This window comes from Cherax quadricarinatus, chromosome 87 (assembly GCF_038502225.1).
Source record: "Cherax quadricarinatus isolate ZL_2023a chromosome 87, ASM3850222v1, whole genome shotgun sequence".
Lineage (NCBI taxonomy): Eukaryota > Metazoa > Arthropoda > Malacostraca > Decapoda > Parastacidae > Cherax > Cherax quadricarinatus.
The window spans coordinates 3,038,976-3,060,739 of record NC_091378.1 but is presented as its reverse complement, the minus strand read 5'-3'; the positions used below and the strand labels follow the sequence as shown (position 1 = coordinate 3,060,739).

General features: G+C 42.0%; 1 protein-coding gene across 1 annotated transcript in view; it reads right to left on the bottom strand.

Moving 5' to 3' along the window:
- LOC138855270 (tyrosine-protein kinase receptor-like) overlaps positions 1-19,874 on the bottom strand; it is a 129,830-nt gene extending 109,956 nt beyond the window's left edge. Inside the window, exon 1 of the mRNA XM_070103773.1 lies at positions 19,314-19,874. Coding sequence (XP_069959874.1) covers positions 19,314-19,731 — 418 coding nt within the window. The 5' untranslated portion in view covers positions 19,732-19,874. The remainder of the gene's footprint in view (positions 1-19,313) is intronic.
- Positions 19,875-21,764: the final 1,890 nt, after the last annotated feature.

The window sequence follows — 21,764 nt, the reverse complement described above, 5'->3', positions numbered from 1 at the left end:
CAACAACACGACAGTAACAGCAGCAACAACAACACAACAGTAACAGCAGCAACAACAACACAACAGTAACAGCAGCAACAACAACACAACAGTAACAGCAGCAACAACAACACAACAGTAACAGCAGCAACAACAACACAACAGTAACAGCAGCAACAACAACACAACAGTAACAGCAGCAACAACAACACAACAGTACAGCAGCAACAACAACACAACAGCAAGAAACAACAACACGACAGTAACAGCAGCAACAACAACACAACAGTAACAGCAGCAACACCAACACAACAGTAACAGCAGCAACAACAACACAACAGTAACAGCAGCAACAACAACACAACAGTAACAGCAGCAACAACAACACAACAGTACAGCAGCAACAACAACACAACAGTAACAGCAGCAACAACAACACAACAGTAACAGCAGCAACAACAACACAACAGTAACAGCAGCAGCAACAACACAACAGTAACAGCAGCAACAACAACACAACAGTAACAGCAGCAACAACAACACAACAGTAACAGCAGCAACAACACCAACAGCAACAACAACACAACAGTAACAGCAGCAACAACAACACAACAGTAACAGCAGCAACAACAACACAACAGTAACAGCAACAACAACACAACAGTAACAGCAGCAACAACAACACAACAGTAACAGCAGCAACAACAACACAACAGTAACAGCAGCAACAACAACAACACAACAGTAACAGCAGCAACAACAACACAACATTAACAGCAGCAACAACAACACAACAGTAACAGCAGCAACAACAACACAACAGTAACAGCAGCAACAACAACACAACAGTAACAGCAGCAACAACAACTCAACAGTAACAGCAACAACAACACAACAGTAACAGCAGCAACAACAACACAACAGTAACAGCAGCAACAACAACACAACAGTAACAGCAGCAACAACAACACAACAGTAACAGCAGCAACAACAACACAACAGTAACAGCAGCAACAACAACACAACAGCAGCAACAACAACACAACAGTAACAGCAGCAACAACAACACAACAGTAACAGCAGCAACAACAACACAACAGTAACAGCAGCAACAACAACACAACAGTAACAGCAGCAACAACAACACAACAGTAACAGCAGCAACAACAACACAACAGTAACAGCAGCAACAACAACACAACACACAGTAACAGCAGCAACAACAACCAACAGTAACAGCAGCAACAACAACACAACAGTAACAGCAGCAACAACAACACAACAGTAACAGCAGCAACAACAACACAACAGTAACAGCAGCAACAACAACACCAACAGTAACAGCAGCAACAACAACACAACAGTAACAGCAGCAACAACAACACAACAGTAACAGCAGCAACAACAACACAACAGTAACAGCAGCAACAACAACACAACAGTAACAGCAGCAACAACAACACCAACAGTAACAGCAGCAACAACAACACAACAGTAACAGCAGCAACAACAACACAACAGTAACAGCAGCAACAACAACACAACAGTAACAGCAGCAACAACAACACAACAGTAACAGCAGCAACAACAACACCAACAGTAACAGCAGCAACAACAACACAACAGTAACAGCAGCAACAACAACACAACAGTAACAGCAGCAACAACACCAACAGTAACAGCAGCAACAACAACACAACAGTAACAGCAGCAACAACAACACAACAGTAACAGCAGCAACAACAACACAACAGTAACAGCAGCAACAACAACACAACAGTAACAGCAGCAACAACAACACAACAGTAACAGCAGCAACAACAACACAACAGTAACAGCAGCAACAACAACACAACAGTAACAGCAGCAACAACAACACAACAATAACAGCAGCAACAACAACACAACAGTAACAGCAGCAACAACAACACAACAGTAACAGCAGCAACAACAACACAACAGTAACAGCAACAACAACACAACAGCAACAACAACACAACAGTAACAGCAGCAACAACAACACCAACAGTAACAGCAGCAGTAACAGCAGCAACAACACACAACAGTAACAGCAGCAACAACACCACAACAGTAACAGCAGCAACAACAACACAACAGTAACAGCAGCAACAACAACACCAACAGTAACAGCAGCAACAACACAACAGTAACAGCAGCAACAACAACACAACAGTAACAGCAGCAACAACAACACCAACAGTAACAGCAGCAACAACAACACAACAGTAACAGCAGCAACAACAACACGACAGTAACAGCAGCAACAACAACATTACAGTAACAGCAGCAACAACAACACAACAGTAACAGCAGCAACAACAACACAACAGTAACAAGCAACAACACACAACAGTAACAGCAGCAACAACAACACAACAGTAACAGCAGCAACAACAACACAACAGTAACAGCAGCAACAACAACACAACAGTAACAGCAGCAACAACAACACGACAGTAACAGCAGCAACAACAACACAACAGTAACAGCAGCAACAACAACACAACAGTAACAGCAGCAACAACAACACAACAGTAACAGCAGCAACAACAACACAACAGTAACAGCAGCAACAACAACACAACAGTAACAGCAGCAACAACAACACAACAGTAACAGCAGCAACAACAACACAACAGTAACAGCAGCAACAACAACACAACAGTAACAGCAGCAACAACAACACCAACAGTAACAGCAGCAACAACAACACCAACAGTAACAGCAGCAACAACAACACAACAGTAACAGCAGCAACAACAACACAACAGTAACAGCAGCAACAACAACACAACAGTAACAGCAGCAACAACAACACCAACAGTAACAGCAGCAACAACAACACCAACAGTAACAGCAGCAACAACAACACAACAGTAACAGCAGCAACAACAACACCAACAGTAACAGCAGCAACAACAACACAACAGTAACAGCAGCAACAACAACACAACAGTAACAGCAGCAACAACAACACAACAGTAACAGCAGCAACAACAACACCAACAGTAACAGCAGCAACAACAACACAACAGTAACAGCAGCAACAACAACACCAACAGTAACAGCAGCAACAACAACACAACAGTAACAGCAGCAACAACAACACAACAGTAACAGCAGCAACAACAACACAACAGTAACAGCAGCAACAACAACACAACAGTAACAGCAGCAACAACAACACCAACAGTAACAGCAGCAACAACAACACAACAGTAACAGCAGCAACAACAACACAACAGTAACAGCAGCAACAACAACACAACAGTAACAGCAGCAACAACAACACAACAGTAACAGCAGCAACAACAACACCAACAGTAACAGCAGCAACAACAACACAACAGTAACAGCAGCAACAACAACACAACAGTAACAGCAGCAACAACAACACGACAGTAACAGCAGCAACAACAACACAACAGTAACAGCAGCAACAACAACACAACAGTAACAGCAGCAACAACAACACAACAGTAACAGCAGCAACAACAACACGACAGTAACAGCAGCAACAACAACACAACAGTAACAGCAGCAACAACAACACAACAGTAACAGCAGCAACAACAACACGACAGTAACAGCAGCAACAACAACACAACAGTAACAGCAGCAACAACAACACCAACAGTAACAGCAGCAACAACAACACCAACAGTAACAGCAGCAACAACAACACAACAGTAACAGCAGCAACAACAACACAACAGTAACAGCAACAACAACACGACAGCAGCAACAACAACACGACAGTAACAGCAGCAACAACAACACAACAGTAACAGCAGCAACAACAACACAACAGTAACAGCAGCAACAACACCAACAGTAACAGCAGCAACAACAACACCAACAGTAACAGCAGCAACAACAACACAACAGTAACAGCAGCAACAACAACACCAACAGTAACAGCAGCAACACACCAACAGTAACAGCAGCAACAACACCAACAGTAACAGCAGCAACAACAACACCAACAGTAACAGCAGCAACAACAACACAACAGTAACAGCAGCAACAACAACACAACAGTAACAGCAGCAACAACAACACAACAGTAACAGCAGCAACAACAACACAACAGTAACAGCAGCAACAACAACACAACAGTAACAGCAGCAACAACAACACAACAGTAACAGCAGCAACAACAACACAACAGTAACAGCAGCAACAACAACACCAACAGTAACAGCAGCAACAACAACACAACAGTAACAGCAGCAACAACAACACCAACAGTAACAGCAGCAACAACAACACAACAGTAACAGCAGCAACAACAACACCAACAGTAACAGCAGCAACAACAACACAACAGTAACAGCAGCAACAACAACACCAACAGTAACAGCAGCAACAACAACACAACAGTAACAGCAGCAACAACAACACGACAGTAACAGCAGCAACAACAACACGACAGTAACAGCAGCAACAACAACACCAACAGTAACAGCAGCAACAACAACACAACAGTAACAGCAGCAACAACACCAACAGTAACAGCAGCAACAACAACACCAACAGTAACAGCAGCAACAACAACACAACAGTAACAGCAGCAACAACAACACGACAGTAACAGCAGCAACAACAACACAACAGTAACAGCAGCAACAACAACACAACAGTAACAGCAGCAACAACAACACAACAGTAACAGCAGCAACAACAACACAACAGTAACAGCAGCAACAACAACACAACAGTAACAGCAGCAACAACAACACAACAGTAACAGCAGCAACAACAACACAACAGTAACAGCAGCAACAACAACACAACAGTAACAGCAGCAACAACAACACAACAGTAACAGCAGCAACAACAACACCAACAGTAACAGCAACAACAACAACACCAACAGTAACAGCAGCAACAACAACACAACAGTAACAGCAGCAACAACAACACCAACAGTAACAGCAGCAACAACAACACCAACAGTAACAGCAGCAACAACAACACCAACAGTAACAGCAACAACAACAACACCAACAGTAACAGCAGCAACAACAACACAACAGTAACAGCAGCAACAACAACACCAACAGTAACAGCAGCAACAACAACACAACAGTAACAGCAGCAACAACAACACAACAGTAACAGCAGCAACAACAACACAACAGTAACAGCAGCAACAACAACACAACAGTAACAGCAGCAACAACAACACAACAGTAACAGCAGCAACAACAACACCAACAGTAACAGCAACAACAACAACACCAACAGTAACAGCAGCAACAACAACACAACAGTAACAGCAACAACAACAACACCAACAGTAACAGCAGCAACAACAACACCAACAGTAACAGCAGCAACAACAACACAACAGTAACAGCAGCAACAACAACACAACAGTAACAGCAGCAACAACAACACAACAGTAACAGCAGCAACAACAACACCAACAGTAACAGCAGCAACAACAACACCAACAGTCACAGCAGCAACAACACCAACAGTAACAGCAGCAACAACACCAACAGTAACAGCAGCAACAACAACACAACAGTAACAGCAGCAACAACAACACCAACAGTAACAGCAGCAATAACAGTAACACCAACAGTAACAGCAGCCGTAACAACAGTAGCAACAGTATTAGCAGCAACAACAACACAACAGTAACAGCAGCAACAACAACACCAACAGTAACAGCAGCAACAACAACACCAACAGTAACAGCAGCAACAACAACACCAACAGTAACAGCAGCAACAACAACACCAACAGTAACAGCAGCAACAACAACACCAACAGTAACAGCAGCAACAACAACACGACAGTAACAGCAGCAACAACAACACAACAGTAACAGCAGCAACAACAACACCAACAGTAACAGCAGCAACAACAACACAACAGTAACAGCAGCAACAACAACACAACAGTAACAGCAGCAACAACAACACGACAGTAACAGCAGCAACAACAACACAACAGTAACAGCAGCAACAACAACACAACAGTAACAGCAGCAACAACAACACAACAGTAACAGCAGCAACAACAACACAACAGTAACAGCAGCAACAACAACACAACAGTAACAGCAGCAACAACAACACAACAGTAACAGCAGCAAAAAAAACACAACAGTAACAGCAGCAACAACAACACGACAGTAACAGCAGCAACAACAACACAACAGTAACAGCAGCAACAACAACACAACAGTAACAGCAGCAACAACAACACAACAGTAACAGCAGCAACAACAACACGACAGTAACAGCAGCAACAACAACACAACAGTAACAGCAGCAACAACAACACAACAGTAACAGCAGCAACAACAACACAACAGTAACAGCAGCAACTACAACACAACAGTAACAGCAGCAACAACAACACAACAGTAACAGCAGCAACAAAAACACAACAGTAACAGCAGCAACAACAACACAACAGTAACAGCAGCAACAACAACACAACAGTAACAGCAGCAACAACAACACAACAGTAACAGCAGCAACAACAACACCAACAGTAACAGCAGCAACAACAACACAACAGTAACAGCAGCAACAACAACACCAACAGTAACAGCAGCAACAACAACACCAACAGTAACAGCAGCAACAACAACACCAACAGTAACAGCAGCAACAACAACACAACAGTAACAGCAGCAACAACAACACCAACAGTAACAGCAGCAACAACAACACCAACAGTAACAGCAGCAACAACACCAACAGTAACAGCAGCAACAACAACACCAACAGTAACAGCAGCAACAACAACACCAACAGTAACAGCAGCAACAACAACACAACAGTAACAGCAGCAACAACAACACCAACAGTAACAGCAGCAACAACAACACCAACAGTAACAGCAGCAACAACAACACCAACAGTAACAGCAGCAACAACAACACCAACAGTAACAGCAGCAACAACAACACCAACAGTAACAGCAGCAACAACAACACCAACAGTAACAGCAGCAACAACAACACCAACAGTAACAGCAGCAACAACAACACCAACAGTAACAGCAGCAACAACAACTCAACAGTAACAGCAGCAACAACAACTCAACAGTAACAGCAACAACAACACAACAGTAACAGCAGCAACAACAACTCAACAGTAACAGCAGCAACAACAACTCAACAGTAACAGCAACAACAACACAACAGTAACAGCAGCAACAACAACACAACAGTAACAGCAGCAACAACAACACGACAGTAACAGCAGCAACAACAACACAACAGTAACAGCAGCAACAACAACACCAACAGTAACAGCAGCAACAACAACACAACAGTAACAGCAGCAACAACAACACGACAGTAACAGCAGCAACAACAACACAACAGTAACAGCAGCAACAACAACACAAACAGCAGCAACAACAACACAACAGTAACAGCAGCAACAACCACACAACAGTAACAGCAGCAACAACAACACAACAGTAACAGCAGCAACAACAACTCAACAGTAACAGCAGCAACAACAACTCAACAGTAACAGCAGCAACAACAACTCAACAGTAACAGCAGCAACAACAACTCAACAGTAACAGCAGCAACAACAACACAACAGTAACAGCAGCAACAACAACTCAACAGTAACAGCAGCAACAACAACACCAACAGTAACAGCAGCAACAACAACACAACAGTAACAGCAGCAACAACAACTCAACAGTAACAGCAGCAACAACAACACAACAGTAACAGCAACAACAACTCAACAGTAACAGCAACAACAACACAACAGTAACAGCAGCAACAACAACACAACAGTAACAGCAGCAACAACAACACAACAGTAACAGCAGCAACAACAACACAACAGTAACAGCAGCAACAACAACACTACAGTAACAGCAGCAACAACAACACAACAGTAACAGCAGCAACAACAACACAACAGTAACAGCAGCAACAACAACACAACAGTAACAGCAGCAACAACAACACAACAGTAACAGCAGCAACAACAACACAACAGTAACAGCAGCAACAACAACACAACAGTAACAGCAGCAACAACAACACGACAGTAACAGCAGCAACAACAACACAACAGTAACAGCAGCAACAACAACACAACAGTAACAGCAGCAACAACAACACAACAGTAACAGCAGCAACAACAACACAACAGTAACAGCAACAACAACACAACAGTAACAGCAGCAACAACAACACAACAGTAACAGCAGCAACAACAACACAACAGTAACAGCAACAACAACACAACAGTAACAGCAGCAACAACAACACAACAGTAACAGCAGCAACAACAACACAACAGTAACAGCAGCAACAACAACACCAACAGTAACAGCAACAACAACAACTCAACAGTAACAGCAGCAACAACACAACAGTAACAGCAGCAACAACACAACAGTAACAGCAGCAACAACAACACAACAGTAACAGCAGCAACAACAACACGACAGTAACAGCAGCAACAACAACACAACAGTAACAGCAGCAACAACAACACAACAGTAACAGCAGCAACAACAACACAACAGTAACAGCAGCAACAACAACACAACAGTAACAGCAGCAACAACACAACAGTAACAGCAGCAACAACAACACAACAGTAACAGCAGCAACAACACAACAGTAACAGCAGCAACAACACAACAGTAACAGCAGCAACAACAACACAACAGTAACAGCAGCAACAACAGCAACAGTAACAACAACAGTAACAGTAACAGCAGCAACAACAACAACAGTAACAGTAACAGCAACATCAACAGCAACAGTAACAGCAGCAACAACAGCAACAATAACAACAGTAACAGCAGCAACAACAACAGTAACAACAGTAACAACATCAACATCAACAATAATAGCAACAGTAACAGCAGCAACAACAGCAACAGTAACAACAGCAACAACAACACAACAGTAACAGCAGCAACAACAACACAACAGTAACAGCAGCAACAACAACACAACAGTAACAGCAGCAACAACAACACAACAGTAACAGCAGCAACAACAACACAACAGTAACAGCAGCAACAACAACACAACAGTAACAGCAGCAACAACAACACAACAGTAACAGCAGCAACAACAACACAACAGTAACAGCAGCAACAACAACACAACAGTAACAGCAGCAACAACAACACAACAGTAACAGCAACAACAACACAACAGTAACAGCAGCAACAACAACACAACAGCAGCAACAACAACACAACAGCAGCAACAACAACACAACAGTAACAGCAGCAACAACAACACAACAGTAACAGCAGCAACAACAACACAACAGTAACAGCAGCAACAACAACACAACAGTAACAGCAGCAACAACAACACAACAGTAACAGCAGCAACAACAACACAACAGTAACAGCAGCAACAACAACACAACAGTAACAGCAGCAACAACAACACAACAGTAACAGCAGCAACAACAACACAACAGTAACAGCAGCAACAACAACACAACAGTAACAGCAGCAACAACAACACAACAGTAACAGCAGCAACAACAACTCAACAGTAACAGCAACAACAACACAACAGTAACAGCAGCAACAACAACACAACAGTAACAGCAGCAACAACAACTCAACAGTAACAGCAACAACAACACAACAGTAACAGCAGCAACAACAACACAACAGTAACAGCAGCAACAACAACACAACAGTAACAGCAGCAACAACAACACAACAGTAACAGCAGCAACAACAACACAACAGTAACAGCAGCAACAACAACTCAACAGTAACAGCAACAACAACACAACAGTAACAGCAGCAACAACAACTCAACAGTAACAGCAGCAACAACAACACAACAGTAACAGCAGCAACAACAACTCAACAGTAACAGCAGCAACAACAACACAACAGTAACAGCAGCAACAACAACTCAACAGTAACAGCAGCAACAACAACACAACAGTAACAGCAGCAACAACAACACCAACAGTAACAGCAGCAACAACAACACAACAGTAACAGCAGCAACAACAACACAACAGTAACAGCAGCAACAACAACACAACAGTAACAGCAGCAACAACAACACCAACAGTAACAGTAACAGCAACAACAACTCAACAGTAACAGCAGCAACAACAACACAACAGTAACAGCAGCAACAACAACACCAACAGTAACAGCAACAACAACAACACAACAGTAACAGCAGCAACAACAACACCAACAGTAACAGCGGCAACAACAACACAACAGTAACAGCAACAACAACAACACGACAGTAACAGCAGCAACAACAACACAACAGTAACAGCGGCAACTAAAACACAACAGTAACAGCAGCAACAACAACACCAACAGTAACAGCAGCAACAACACAACAGTAACAGCAACAACAACACAACAGTAACAGCAGCAACAACAACACCAACAGTAACAGCAACAACAACACAACAGTAACAGCAGCAACAACAACACAACAGTAACAGCAGCAACAACAACACCAACAGTAACAGCAACAACAACACAACAGTAACAGCAGCAACAACAACACCAACAGTAACAGCAGCAACAACAACACCAACAGTAACAGCAGCAACAACAACACCAACAGTAACAGCAGCAACAACAACACCAACAGTAACAGCAGCAACAACAACACCAACAGTAACAGCAGCAACAACAACACCAACAGTAACAGCAGCAACAACAACACCAACAGTAACAGCAACAACAACACAACAGTAACAGCAGCAACAACAACACCAACAGTAACAGCAGCAACAACAACACCAACAGTAACAGCAGCAACAACAACACCAACAGTAACAGCAGCAACAACAACACCAACAGTAACAGCAACAACAACACAACAGTAACAGCAGCAACAACAACACCAACAGTAACAGCAACAACAACACAACAGTAACAGCAGCAACAACAACACAACAGTAACAGCAGCAACAACAACACCAACAGTAACAGCAACAACAACACAACAGTAACAGCAGCAACAACAACACCAACAGTAACAGCAACAACAACACAACAGTAACAGCAGCAACAACAACACAACAGTAACAGCAGCAACAACAACACCAACAGTAACAGCAACAACAACACAACAGTAACAGCAGCAACAACAACACCAACAGTAACAGCAGCAACAACAACACCAACAGTAACAGCAACAACAACACAACAGTAACAGCAGCAACAACAACACCAACAGTAACAGCAGCAACAACAACACCAACAGTAACAGCAGCAACAACAACACAACAGTAACAGCAGCAACAACAACACGACAGTAACAGCAGCAACAACAACACAACAGTAACAGCAGCAACAACAACACCAACAGTAACAGCAACAACAACACAACAGTAACAGCAGCAACAACAACACAACAGTAACAGCAGCAACAACAACACAACAGTAACAGCAGCAACAACAACACCAACAGTAACAGCAACAACAACACAACAGTAACAGCAGCAACAACAACACCAACAGTAACAGCAACAACAACACCAACAGTAACAGCAACAACAACACAACAGTAACAGCAGCAACAACAACACAACAGTAACAGCAGCAACAACAACACAACAGTAACAGCAGCAACAACACAACAGTAACAGCAGCAACAACAACACAACAGTAACAGCAGCAACAACAACACAACAGTAACAGCAGCAACAACAACACAACAGTAACAGCAACAACAACACAACAGTAACAGCAGCAACAACAACACAACAGTAACAGCAGCAACAACAACACAACAGTAACAGCAGCAACAACAACACAACAGTAACAGCAGCAACAACAACACAACAGTAACAGCAGCAACAACAACACCAACAGTAACAGCAGCAACAACAACACAACAGTAACAGCAGCAACAACAACACAACAGTAACAGCAGCAACAACAACACAACAGTAACAGCAACAACAACAACACAATAGTAACAGCAGCAACAACAACACAACAGTAACAGCAGCAACAACAACACAACAGTAACAGCAGCAACAACAACACAACAGTAACAGCAACAACAACAACATAGTAACAGCAGCAACATCAACAGTGGCAGCAGCAGCGAGAACAGCAGCAACAGCAGCAACAGCAGTAGCAGCAACAGCAGCAACATCAACAGTGGCAGCAGCAGCGAGAACAGCAGCAACAGCAGCAACAGCAGTAGCAGCAACAGCAGCAACATCAACAGTGGCAGCAGCAGCGAGAACAGCAACAACAGCAGCAACAGCAGCAACAACAACACGACAGTAACAGCAGCAACAACAACACAACAGTAACAGCAGCAACAACAACACGACAGTAACAGCAGCAACAACAACACGACAGTAACAGCAGCAACAACAGCACAACAGTAACAGCAGCAACAACAACACAACAGTAACAGCAGCAACAACAACACGACAGTAACAGCAGCAACAACAACACGACAGTAACAGCAGCAACAACAGCACAACAGTAACAGCAGCAACAACAACACAACAGTAACAGCAACAACAAAAACACAACAGTAACAGCAGCAACAACAACACGACAGTAACAGCAGCAACATCAACAGTGGCAGCAGCAGCGAGAACAGCAGCAACAGCAGCAACAGCAGTAGCAGCAATTCTAGTATCAGTGTATATGATAAATTAGACACATGTGCAACTCTTGGGTATCTTTATTGAGGAAACGTTTCGCCACACAGTTGCTTCATCAGTCCATACAAAGGAGAATCTTGAAGAACAGGAGTAGAATGAGGTAATCAGTCCCTCAACCTTCAGTCGATGTGGTCAGTCCATCAATCTTGAATAGAATACGGCATACGTGCGGAGAAGGAGCTTATAAACCGTTGGTAGGAGAGGTGCAGCAGTCATAGGTGGTGTCACATTTGTTCAATGTGGAAGTAGGTCGTGCCCAAGAATTAGGCAAGCGAAGAATTCCCAAGTATTAAGATCCCAAGAAGTTGCACCTCTCCTACCAACGGTTTATAAGCTCCTTCTCCGCACGTATGCCGTATTCTATTCAAGATTGATGGACTGACCACATCGACTGAAGGTTGAGGGACTGATTACCTCATTCTACTCCTGTTCTTCAAGATTCTCCTTTGTATGGACTGATGAAACCACTGTGTGGCGAAACGTTTCCTCAATAAAGATACCCAAGAGTTGCACATGTGTCTAATTTATCAACATGTCGGTTCTCTGAACCATTCATCTACAAATCAGTGTATATACACCGATATGTATGTATATATCAGTGTATATACTGAGGGTGTGTATCTCTCAGTGTACATACACTAAGATGTGTGCATCTCTCTCTACATATACACTGACAGGTGTACGTATGTCTGCCAGTGTATATACACCGAGAGGTTTTTATCGCTCAATGTATATACAATGAAAGGTATGTATCTCTTACTATATATACACTGAGAAGTGTATGTCTTTAAATGTATATGCACTAGTAGTTTATATTAATCATTATTTTAGTTATTAAAGTATTCTTGACTGGTGGTGTACATGTGACCTGCAGCCTTAATGAGCCTCGTGTAGTAGATAAACTTCAAACCCCCATTAAGTTAATCCTAATCTATTTGTCTATGATATAGAACATGATTATAGATTTTTGCTCAGTGTAAAGCTGTACACAGAGCGAAACATTGTCTTGCTACAGCTCTACACAGGGCAAAACATAGGCAACCTCGGTGACAGCACTTTTACAATTCTGTTCTAGATTCTTGAGCTAATCAGTCAATCATCTCGCCGTGTTCTCATATCTGCCGTGTCCTCCCACGTCTGCCGTGTACTCCCCATGTCTGCCGTGTACTCCCCATGTCTGCCGTGGACACACTGACATTGTGGGGACTCTGTGCCAACTTTCAGCAGCAGCCTCTTCAACTCCCCAGTCACAATCTGTCAAAAGCACCGCGTCATGAGCAAAAATCAGCTGTGGATATTCCCATATTATGTTCGATTCCTCTTATTTCTTCCCTGTGTTCCTTTTCCTGTTTACATTTCCTTTATTTTGGCGTTTCTCATCCAAAGGTCGTACTCTGATTTACAATCCTTCCCTTAAACGCCAAGATAATAGATAATGGTACCTAATATAGATATGAACGGATGGTTCATCCGGGGACTGATGTCCTATACTGTCTGTCTTTCCCATGTACTCTCAGCAGAAGATATGTCAATTACTCCTATACTGTACTCAGTGTACAGAAGTAACGCTTAAAGACATGAGGACAGACATAGACTGCAGACTAAGCTATTGTTGGAGTAGAGTTGTACCACGAGAAGCTTGTTCCATAGCACTGGTTGGTTGGTTAATGAGGTTTAAAGTCTACTACACGAGAGGGTTTAAAGTCTATCTACTACACGAGGGTTATTAAGGCTGCAGGTCACCTGTACACCACCAGTCAAGGCTAATTTAATATCTAAAATGGTGATTAATGCAAATTACCAGTGTATATACACTGAGAGACACACACCTCTCGGTATATTAACACATTATAACTATCATACTCATACATACAGTATTTTCTCCTAACTTCAAAGAAATTATAATTTTTTGGGGATGAGTTTGAGGTTAGGGATTGAGCCTTGCAAGACGGCACTCACACCTTCCAAATTTTCGAGACTAAAAATTTGAAAATTCTGAAAATTTTGAAAATCCTGAGAAAAACATTCACACTAATTAGCATTGAAAATTATGTGTTTAATAATGTACTAATTTTCCATAGTCGAAAAATGGCAAAAATAAGAGAAAATAAAAAAAAAAACGAAATGATATATATATACATATATATATATATATATATATATATATATATATATATATATATATATATATATATATATATATATATATATATATATATATATGTATATCATTTTCGTAGGGTGGCCCGAAAAAGAAAAACTTTCACAATCATTCACTTCATCACTGTCTTGTCAGAGGCGTGTTTACACTACAGTTATAAAACTGCAACATTAACAACTCTCCAGAGTGCTGGCACTGTACTTCCCACCTCCAGGACTCAAGTCCGGCCTGCCGGTTTCCCTGAATCCCTTCATAAACATTACCTTGCTCACACTCCAACAGCACGTCAAGTCCTAAAAACCATTTGTCTCCATTCACTACTATCTAACACGCTCACACACGCTCAGTTTTGGTAATCCTGCACCTCCTTCTAATTTTCAAACTACGAATTTTCTACATTATATTTACACCACACATTGCCCTCAGACACGACATCTCCACTGCCTCCAACCTTCTCCTTGTTGCAACATTCACCAATCATGTTTTACATGGGTTGGTATAACTATACTCTTATACATTCCCCTCTTTGCTTCCACGGACAAAGGTCTACTCAGACTCCTCAGTGCACTACTCACCTTTCTCCCCTAGTCAATTCTATGATTCACCTCATCTTTCATAGACCCATTTGCTAACACATCCACTTCTAAATATCTGAATACATTTACCTCCTCCATACTCTCTCCCTCCAATCTGATATCCAATCTTTCGTTACCTAATTTTTTTGCTATCCTCATCAGCTTACTCTTTCCTATATTCACTTTTAATTTTCTTCTTTTGCACACCCTACCAAATTCATCCACCAATCTCTGCAACTTCTCTTCAGAATCTCCCAAGAGCACAGTGTCATCAGCAAAGAGCAATTGTGACAACTCCCACTTTGTGTGTGATTCTTTATCTTTTAACCCCACACCTCTTGCCAACACCCGAGCATTAACTTCTCTTACAACTCCATTTATAAATATATTAAACAACCACGGTGACATCACACATCCTTGTCTAAGGTCTACTTTTACTGGGAAATAATTTCCCTCTTTCCTACATACTCTAACTTGAGCCTCACTATCCTCGTAAAAACTCTTCACTGCTTTCAGTAACCTACCTCCTACACCATACACCTGCAACATCTGCCACATTGCCCCCTATCCACCCTGTCATACGCCTTTTCCAAATCCATAAATGTCACAAAAACCTCTTTACGCTTATCTATATACTGTTCACTTACATGTTTCACTGTAAACACCTGGTCCACACACCCCCTACCTTTCCTAAAGCCTCCTTGTTCATCTGCTATCCTATTCTCCGTCTTACTCTTAATTCTTTCAATAATAACTCTACCATACACTTTACCAGGTATGCTCAACAGACTTATCCCCCTATAATTTTTGCACTCTCTTTTATCCCCTTTGCCTTTATACAAAGGAACTATGCATGCTCTCTGCCAATCCCTAGGTACCTTACCCTCTTCCATACATTTATTAAATAAAAGCACTTACCACTCCAAAACTATATCCCCACCTGCTTTTAAGATTTCTACCTTTAACCCATCAATCCCAGCTGCCTTACCCACGAACTTCCCCCACACTATACATATATATATATATATATATATATATATATATATATATATATATATATATATATATATATATATATATATATATGTATATATATATATATATATATATATCCAAACTACGAATTCTCTGCATTATATTCACACCACACATTTAATCTTTTTGTTATCCTCATAACCTTACTCTTTCCTGTATTCACCTTTAATTTTCTTCTTTTGCACACCCTACCAAATTCATCCACCAATCTCTGCAACTTCTCTTCAGAATCTCCCAAGAGCACAGTGTCATCAGCAAAGAGCAGCTGTGACAACTCCCACTTTGTGTGTGATTCTTTATCTTTTAACTCCACGCCTCTTGCCAAGACCCTCGCATTTACTTCTCTTACAACCCCATCTATAAATATATTAAACAACCACGGTGACATCACACATCCTTGTCTAAGGCCTACTTTTACTGGGAAAAAATTTCCCTCTTTCCTACATACTCTAACTTGAGCCTCACTATCCTCGTAAAAACTCTTCACTGCTTTCAGTAACCTACCTCCTACACCATACACTTGCAACATCTGCCACATTGCCCCCCTATCCACCCTGTCATACGCCTTTTCCAAATCCATAAATGCCACAAAGACCTCTTTAGCCTTATCTAAATACTGTTCACTTATATGTTTCACTGTAAACACCTGGTCCACACACCCCCTACCTTTCCTAAAGCCTCCTTGTTCATCTGCTATCCTATTCTCCGTCTTACTCTTAATTCTTTCAATTATAACTCTACCATACACTTTACCAGGTACACTCAACAGACTTATCCCCCTATAATTTTTGCACTCTCTTTTATCCCCTTTGCCTTTATACAAAGGAACTATGCATGCTCTCTGCCAATCCCTAGGTACCTTACCCTCTTCCATACATTTATTAAATAATTGCACCAACCACTCCAAAACTATATCCCCACCTGCTTTTAACATTTCTATCTTTATCCCATCAATCCCGGCTGCCTTACCCCCTTTCATTTTACCTACTGCCTCACGAACTTCCCCCACACTCACAATATATATATATATATATATATATATATATATATATATATATATATATATATATATATTGTTTGTTGCAGTGTTTATGGATTCTTTGACTGTGACGTCATTGTTTACGTCGAAGTACGTTACTATTGGTTACTGCGCCGTGACGTCATTGTCTCAATCATTCGTAGCGTTGCCATTGGTTACTGAGCTGTGACGTCACCATCTAATGCCTCCCTACATTTCCTATTGGTTAACGTGCTGTGACATCACTGTCTCAGGCTTTTCCTAACACTCCCATTGGTTACTGTATTGCTACGTCAACTTTTATCCTTCCAAAATAATAGTAACGTGTCATTATTGATGTATTACTCTTACTGTGTTGTATTGTGTCTCATCTGTCTCTCACATATTACAAACACACTCAAACACACACACACAGACACACACACACACACACACACACACTCACACACACTCACACACACACTCACACACACACACACACACACACGCACACACACACACACACCTACGGATAGCGTTCCGATACCTCAGTAAGGATTCGTTTAAGACTCTGTACACCATCTACGTCAGGCCCATACTGGAGTATGCAGCACCAGTTTGGAATCCACACCTAGTCAAGCACGTCAAGAAATTAGAGAAAGTGCAAAGGTTTGCAACAAGACTAGTCCCAGAGCTACGGGGATTGTCCTACGAAGAAAGGTTGAGGGAAATCGGCCTGACGACACTGGAGGCCAGGAGGGTCAGGGGAGACATGATAACGACATATAAAATACTGCGCGGAATAGACGAGGTGGACAAAGACGGGATGTTCCAGAGATGGGACACAGACACAAGAGGTCACAATTGGAAGTTGAAGACTCAGATGAATCAAAGGGATGTTAGGAAGTATTTCTTCAGTCATAGAGTAGTCAGGCCATGGAATAGCCTAGAAAGTGATGTGGTGGAGTCGGGAACCATACATAGTTTAAAGGCGAGGTATGATAGAGCTCATGGGGCAGGGAGAGAGAGGACCTAGTAGCAATCAGCGAAGAGGCGGGGCCAGGAGCTGTGACTCGACCCCTGCAACCACAAATAGGTGAGTACAAATAGGTGAGTACACACACACACACACACACACACACACACACACACACATACTCAGTCACATTATATAGACCGAATAGGTAAAACTTGCGATTTTGGCTTCAATAGCAACTCTCTTCTTGCCGAATAAGACAAGCTAAAATTGTGTGTATGTAATAATTTCGCAAAAATCAATCTGAACCTAACGAAGAAAATTTCATTGTATTTATTATTAAATTATTGTAAACATATCTAAAAAGTATTTAGTTGTATTCGGCTAAATTAAATTGTTAAGTTTTCTAAGGTTCTTTTGGTAAAAAAATATTAATTTTTACATTAATATAAATGAAAAAAATATATCCTTAAACGCATAAGAAATTTTTTTAGAAAGTATTTAATTTCATAATATATATATATATATATATATATATATATATATATATATATATATATATATATATATATATATATATATATATATATATATATATATATATATATATATATATATGTATATATATATATATATATATTGCGTGACATCAATGGTAACTCCATGACATCATTACAGTTATATCATGACGCCAGTATTGTGATGTCAGTAGTTCCTGACCTCATGATGATATCATGGGAAAATTGTATTTCTTATACATATAAGGATCATTAGTCTCTCCAAGGCTGGAGAAATAAAGAGATATCTCACGAGGAAGAGGGAGAGATAGAGGGAAGAGAGCGAGAGCGAGAGAATGCATTGGGGATGTGGGTAGGAGGGGGATAGGCCTACGGGACAAGATTGTTAGACTTACCGTCTTGACTGCCAACTGCATCAACGGCCAGACCGGTCATGTCACCTGGAGTGACATTGCTAGCTAGCTGCATCAGTTCACGTCCCGTCACTCGTTTGAAGGGTATGTCTCCAGGCATGTCAGTCTGCCACTCCCAGGCACACTCCCCCTCCTCCTCGAAGTCGCACTGTAGGCCTGTCAAGGAAGGTTCTGGTGAGGGCGGGTAGGTTGCACTCATCCCAACGCCCAACACTGAAAACAGCATCACAGCACACAGGAGATGAGAGGCTGCGAGTGATCTCCATAGCGGGGAGTGCTGGGACCTTGCCGGCCCGGGATTGATTTCTGACGGTGTGGCTAGTGAGAGTGTTTGCAGAGTACTACCACAACTACAACTACTACGTTCACTACAACCACACACTGGATTCACTGCACTCATGGCTAGAAGGGAGGCTAGTAGCACAGACCACAGATGCGGAGGCTCGATTGTCTGTACAGATTCACTTCACATCTTAAGTAAAGGTCACTAGAGGCTTCCTGACCGGTTCATGGCCAGTTTATTTCCCCGACACACACACTGAACATGCACTTCACCACAGTTGCAAGGGCACACGGCAAAATATACATATATATAAATTTTTAATAGGGCCCAGAGCGTTGCAACCCTCGGGTCTCGTAGTTACTGATAGATCAACAGGAGGTGATGCCTTGGTGGTCAAGCTGGCCGTGAGAGAAAGAACAAGAGGCGGACACACTCCTGGTAGTGGTTGTCATGTGTTCCCCATGAAGACCCGACTTTCAGCACAGCCCTGTTCATCTTTGCCTACCATTTCGCATCAGCGCAAGGCACACCACCCCACATCCCCCGACCTTACCCAGCACTTCTGTAGCTATTGAGCACCGTCAGAGGGCCGCGGATTCGACAATATAGGGCGCTGAGGGATGAAGGTAAGGTCCACGTAGGTACGTGCAGGGTTGAGGATGCGACAGCGTGTGGCTGTGTGTGTATTTTCGTGGCAATACTGAGGTGGGTGGTAGAGAATCACTCCGCCTGCCCTGCTCGTTGCTTCCGCTCCCACACCAGCTAACCTCTGCGCACATCCACCACGCAACCTGCCTGCCTGCCTGCCTGCCTGCCTGCCTGCCTGCTCGCTGCAACCTGCTAAAAAAAACCTTTACGTTTCCTTACAATCCCTATAAACACTATCACTAAGTGCCTAGAGCATACACAGCTACTGACGTCTTCCCTTGTAACACAAAGCTCTCAGCTACCAGTCACTCCTTCAGTAACGTCAGCTAAAACATCCACCTGAGAAAGACGTCTCTCTTAGTAACTTTATTCAGGTACGGGTACACATAAATACAGTTACATAAATTATCATACATACCAGCATATGTGTAGATTACCTGGGATAACCCCAAAGAGAGTCAGTGACTTATTTACATTGGGGTTCCTTGAATTGTTTCCACTGGGGTCCTTGATTTATTTCCATTGGGGTCCTTGATTGATTTCCATTAAGGCCCTTGATTTATTTCCATTGGGGTCCTTGATTTATTTCCATTGGGGTCCTTGATTTAGTCCCATTGAGGTCCTTGATTTATTTCCATCGGGTCCTTGATTTAGTTCCATTGGGGTCCTTGATTTAGTACAATTGGGTCCTTGATTTATTTTCATTGCGAGTCCTTGATTTATTTCCATGGGACCTTGATTTATTTCCAATGGAGTCCTCGATTTATTTCCATTTGGGTCCTTGATTTATTTCCATCGGGGTCCTTGATTTAGTTCCATTGGGGGTCCTTGATTTATTTCCATCGAGGTTCTTGATTTATTTCCACCGGGGTCCTTGATTTAGTCCCATTGAGGTCCTTGATTTATTTCCATCGGGGTCCTTGATTTAGTTCCATTGGGGTCCTCGATTTAGTTCTATTGGGGTCCTTGATTTATTTCCATTGGGAGTCCTTGATTTAGTTCCATTGGAGTCCTTGATTGATTTCCATTGCGGTCCTTGATTTAGTTCTATTTGGGGTCCTTGATTTATTTTCATTGGGGTCCTTGATTTATTTCCATCGGGCCCTTGATTAAGTTCCATCGGGATAATTGATTTATTTCCATTGGGGTCCTTGATTTTTTCCATCGGGGTCTTTGATTTCCAAAGGGGTCCTTGATTTAGTTCCATTGGGGTTTCTGATTTATTTCTATCGGGGTCCTTGATTTAGTTCCATTGGGCTCCTTGATTTATTTCTATCGGAGTCCTTGATTTAGTTCCATTGGGGTCCTTGATTTATTTCCATCGGGTCCTTGATTTAGTTCCATTAGGGCCTCGATTTAGTTCCATTGGAGTCCTTGATTTATTTCCATTGGGAGTCCTTGATTTAGTTCCATTAGAGCCCTTGATTTATTTCCATTGGGAGTCCTTGATTTATTTCCATTGGGTTATTGATTTATTTCCACCTGGCCCTTGATTTAGTTCC